At 39.5% G+C, this 5,639-nt stretch overlaps 1 protein-coding gene across 1 annotated transcript in view; it reads left to right on the forward strand.

Moving 5' to 3' along the window:
* Nucleotides 1-59: 59 nt before the first annotated feature.
* CHD1 (chromodomain helicase DNA binding protein 1) overlaps nt 60-5,639 on the forward strand; it is an 86,897-nt gene continuing 81,317 nt past the window's right edge. Inside the window, exon 1 of the mRNA XM_006035445.3 lies at nt 60-608. Coding sequence (XP_006035507.1) covers nt 556-608 — 53 coding nt within the window. The 5' untranslated portion in view covers nt 60-555. The remainder of the gene's footprint in view (nt 609-5,639) is intronic.

The following is a 5,639-nucleotide window of genomic DNA, read 5'->3' on the forward strand; positions in this document are numbered from 1 at the left end:
TTTAAGGAGAGCTGGAACCCCCCCCTCGCTGGCCTTTACCTGGCCCCTGTAAGCACCCTCTCAAAGCCACGAGGCCCCTGTCACCGCACAGCCCCTCACCCCAAAGTATTTCGCGCAACGCCTCCTGGGCTGTAAACTTCAATCCAGGTTTCAGAGTGGGGCGCGCAGGCAGGCGCTCTTTGTCGAGGCCTTTCACATGGAGAAGCGCTTTTAAATGGGAACGGGACCGTTGAGTGACGTGCCAGCCCTCTGGTCGATTCGATTTCCAAATCGAAGAGTTTGTGTGACAGGCCGGCCTCTTCCATATCCTTGGGGGTGGCGTGAGGGAGGCGGGGGTCATGAAACGCTTCAAGTCGTGTTAACCTTTTGATATCCACCTCTGTTTCAGGTAGTGTGAGAAAAAAACTATCTCTGGTCCCTGCAGTTAGCAGGCAAGCAAACAAGCTACCTTGGAAGACGCACGTGGGCTACAAGGAAGAAGCTTAGAAAGTGGACTTTTTAATACCTAACTTTTAAAGTGTTTGGACTTATATTTTAAACTTCTGAGTATTTACAATGAATGGGCACAGTGATGAAGAAAGTGCAAGAAACAGCAGCGGAGAATCAAGGTAAGTCCATGCCATTTCATGGTTTTCTTTGCTATCCAGTTGTATCATATTTTATTAGAATAATTGTTCTCAGATGAATTCAGACTACGACGGTTTGGGCAGAGCACCCAGCGTAGTAGGTTCCTGCATCATGATTGTCACTTTAGCACCTTGATGTCAGTTTTGTTAGCTTATGGTTAGACTGTGAGTTTTTACTCATCTCCTGTTGTTTGAAATAGTGTATCTGGCATTCTTTAAGTGCAGTGCTGTATAGTAACTGTGAAAAATAGTAATTTTTTTCAAATTGAGAAAACAAAGCTCTATGAGAAACGTTTTGTTGTTTATAAGATCAGGTTTTATTTCTGCTTCCAGTATGCTGAATAGAGTAAAGCTCAGGTATTGGAAATGGCAAGCTGTGTGTCAGTTCATATGAGTGTAAAATAGTAATTAAAACAAACTTTAGTTCTGCAAGAGGATGTTGATCTTTAGGACTTTTTAGTTCCTCCTGTCCTGAAACATGAAAACTTTGGGCTTCACCATAAGTTTGACACAACCTGCTTGAAATGCATTTCTTATAGTTAGAAAATGTATGGCCCTTATTTTTATGATATTTTTAAGTCAGTAGGCACAGAAAAGATCATATGATTTTAAAAATCCCTAGTCTTCAAACTTTGTTATGGATTTTAAAGATCTATGTAGCTGTCTCTTTAGAAGAACCTCCCCCTGCTGTAAGGGAAGATGTTTTTTTAGTATGATAGATAACTGCAGTTGTTTTTCCAGACCAGAACAACAGATCGGCCTTCATAATCTTAGGCTGTTTTTTGGTTTTAATAAACTGAGGTAGGAAAGTTGATCCTTGGGTAAATCTGGCATCTGGGTTTTTGCTGCCTTTTTGTAGAGCACAAGTCACCCAAAAGAGTGTGAATTGCACAGGGGAGAACGCTAGTAAAAAGTATGATCTTGAGATTGAAATTGTTGTTATGGTGATGTGAACTGCTTCTCTTTCAGTGGGATGTTAACTCTTCATTATTCGGGTTTTTAGTTCATTAGTTTTAACTTTCACTAGGCAACTTAAGATCCTCTGCCACCACACTCAAAATGCCCAGGCACACTTGGCTAGAATTTTAAATGTGGTGCTCTACATCCGTGCTTGAAAAGGACAGCGGCTTTTTATTACGTAAAGATACTCCGTGAGTTCTGCTTAAAACACAGAGAGAGAATTCTGTGGTTGGGGGTGTGGAAGATCACAGTTTAATTTGTACAGTAAATCTCTTAACATGCATTTTATGTAATGAGAACTTCCTGCTATACTAGACACTTCTAGTTATCATTTAGCAATGACAGAAGAATCCAATTCTTGTTTTAGTGCTTGATGATGATTCACTTTAACTTCTGAAGATTACTTGTGACTAGGTAAATATTGTGCCTTTATTGCAAGCAGCAAGGTTGGGGAGCTTCAGCTATGCGGGATATCATAACGCTGCTCATGTACAGAGCTGTACTTTGTATTCTCCCTTTCTCAAAACTTGTCAACAAGGCTGGCCTCTAGAATTTTAAAACTACAGAAAAAGCTGCTGCTGTTTCTTGGGGGCACTTCTAGTTTTCACATTTTAGAGACTATATAATTCCCTGAAAACAAGCCAGTTTAGTTGAAGCTCATTTAGGAAGACATGCTTCACAAAACTAAAAGTGCTGTGTAAAGTATGTGAATTGACTGTATCTACATTCTTGTTGAAAGTGAAACTTTCAAACCTAAAAACTTTCCAATAATTTAAATATATTAAATGTTAGAAAGAGTCAAGACACCAACAGCTTGATCAGTAATTGTTGAGTAGGTTACAGCTTGTTCTACACTTTCAGTATGTTACTGAGCGTGCACAAAACTTAGATTACTTAGATTTAAATAGCTTGTTTAAATGGATCAGTCATTAACCATGAAGTCTAATCCAGGAGCAGTTTTTGAATAATCGGGAAGCTTTCATTTTGAATGAATGGCATTTTACATTCTAAGAACTCAAGTGTTTTTTCTAATAAGGAAGACAAATTGAACTGAACGTAAATACTGACGTCCTAAGATATAATACAATCCTGCCAAATGTAGGGCCTGCACTGGTAAATTTCTTACTTTAGAACGCTTTCAAATTCTCCACTACTTAAGGTTTCGTTAAAAGAAAAAAAATTGGCCCTCTTGGAAGTTTTTGTGAAATCAGATGTAAACAGTGCAGTAATATATCTGTGTTCATCCTGAAACGGTGATCCAAAGATATGAATTTCCCTGTTCCCTATTAATCTTCCTGGAATCTGACTATTAAAGCCAAGTGATAACACTTTCCTGTGAACATTACATTTTTAATTGCTGATTAGGGGATGGAATGGGATGTAGGTATTTGAAATGAAGCATGCCAAGTAAGGAACTGAGGGTTACTACTGAGAAGGAAATGTGAAGAACAGAAAAGTCTCAGAGAGGGGAAACTGAGAAGGTGGGAAGGAAGAAAAACAAAAGGCAGAAATAGCAATAGACTTAAAAGGGAGCATGTGTCCCTGGTGAGTGACACATGCAACAGATAAGGTGTTTGGGGAAAAAAAAAAGTTGAGTAAGCATTAAGTTACTATAGGAAGGCCATGTTTTGCCTTGACTGTACAGATCTCATGATACTGCTGTGTGTTGTAGACAGTATGTGGTCCTTAATGTCATCATGGCCTACAGTCTGCCATTAAATGTAACAAAGAAGAAACCCTCTCAGAACAGATTTGACCTAGGAAAGTTGTCCCTACTGGTACTGCTGGAGCAAGTTTGTGCAGCAACTGCAAAGGACTGGACGGATAAGAGGATGTAAAGTAGCAGTCAGGAGGCTGTATAATTGTAGTTTAGTAAAGAACTTCCTCTCCTGTCACAGTCATTTGGGAGCTCTTCTGGGAAGAAGGAAGAGAGAACATTCCCTTTGAGTAGTAGGAGAGGCTAGGAGAAAAGAGTTGACTTCCTCTTGTTTCATGCACCAACAAGAGGCTGCTGCAGAGATGACGTACACAGAGAAAGTTCCAATAGGACCCTATTAAGGTACTTAAGTATCTCCCATTCCTTGATGCTGATTATTGGAGAGGAAGCAAAAGTTTTGCTTCTGGAGGGTGTGTTTTAGGGAAGGAATCTTCCTTTCTCTTTCCATCTCACCTCCCTCTGGTAAATTTAGGACTGGAAAGTTTTAGTAGTTAGCGTATAGCAGCAGCTTCTTGGGAGAACATTATTTTGCTACTTGTGGTAAAATTACCCTTTAATTTTTCATTGACTAAGAACTTGCCTATATGGTATTTGGGCTGTTTTTGTGTATGCTTGAAACTTGTAAAACTATATTCACCACTGATACTATAATAGTAAACTAGTCTAGCGTGAATCTAGCTAACCATTTTGTCATGTAATCTTGCTGCCTTAGATCTCTCTGGACATGTCTACATATTCATTGATGCTCAGTAATTACGGCGCATTATGTTTAGTACCTGTAATCACAGGTACTAACTTAATACGCTCTAATCAGCGCTACTGTGTATTAGTGCTGGCGCACACTTTTTGAGTGATGCTAACATGCAGTAGGTTAATTCTGCTACATCTTAGTGCATTAGCATGGCTTTTTCATGCTGCTCTAATGTGCAGTAGTGTTAGTCTGCTGCACCATTAGCGTTTCATGTAGATACACCTTCTGTTCCCTGTAACAACTGCTGTGGAGACAACTCTTTCTGGTCCCTGTCCTCCTTCCAGTCTCCCAACCCCCAGTGTGAAGTTACAGTTTTGTGATACTAAGTATCCAGAGCAACAGATGTCATAAATGTGCTCCTCTACAAGTATGACTAGATCAACTCAGAAACAATGCTGTCTTTGTAAATGGCCTGTGTAATAAAGGGGCAAGACAGCAGTTAGTTTTCAGTAGAACACCCTGGTCAAAAAAACAAAACTCTCTCAAGGTCTGACGAGGCTCAAAAAATCACACTTACTTGTGAGCTAGTAGTAAAAAATCTCAGTGAGCATGGTGGGGCATCTCTGCCTGAAAGTTCAGTGCAATACCTGAATAACATCAGTACTAATGGGGAAAACAGAGGCTTCTTGTATTGTGCTGTTTCTGGCTTTGGCTGTTTCAGATTGAAAAAGGAATGAAACATTAGAACAAACCCTCCTCTTAAGATTTAGAACCTCCCACCCCATTTGCCAGGTATGGGAAGAGGAAAGAGAAGTGTTGCTCTCCTTTTGAGCGATAGTCAGAAAGTGATGACTGATGGTGTTGTCCCCAGTCCTTTTCATATGCACACTAGCCAGGAACTGAATTGGAATTGATAAGATAAATGGCTTTTTGAGTGCACCTGAAGGAATCAGTCTCTGATTTGCTATTATTAGGTATCGGGTATATATGAGCCCTTTAAATCAAACTATTCCTAGAAGTTTTCTCGCTACTGGGACAGACAAAATACTTTGGGTTATGAACAAATGATCAATGTAAAACAAGAGAAGGCAAGGGCTTATCACAGAAACACTGTTTTGCAGAAACTGTGTTCCTGCAGTTACCCTTGCAGTTAACTAGTAAAGCCCTAGTTTAGCTTTTCCTTATCATTGCATAGCTGTGGGCACACACAGTTATTGCTCATTAGCTCTTGCACAGTAAGTCCCCATCTTCCCTTTAGTCACTTCAATATGATCATTTGTCCATGCTCTCAGAATGACAAAAGAAGGTGTGATTATTGCTGCATGTAACTAGCCAGTGGGTAAAGAAATTACATTCAGTTGCTGGTGGCAACAGCTGTTTCAATTGTAAGTTCAGATTTTTAAAGAGAAAGTTGTGGTTAACTTTTTATGAGTCCCCAAACTGGGAACATTTGAAAAACACTTCAAAATATGAGAAAATCCTGTTAAATTTCAAAACAAGTTGCAGGTCAAATGGGTGATGCTTTGTATACTGCTAATTTCTGAAATCCGCATGTCATGGTAGAGGAAGGTTCTTATTTAAAAAATATCCAAGTTGATAGCTTTGATTTAATTATTTAAGTGAATTTTGACTAAGGTATCCTGCT

This window comes from Alligator sinensis, unplaced genomic scaffold (genome assembly GCF_000455745.1).
Source record: "Alligator sinensis unplaced genomic scaffold, ASM45574v1 scaffold1067_1, whole genome shotgun sequence".
Classification (NCBI taxonomy): domain Eukaryota; kingdom Metazoa; phylum Chordata; order Crocodylia; family Alligatoridae; genus Alligator; species Alligator sinensis.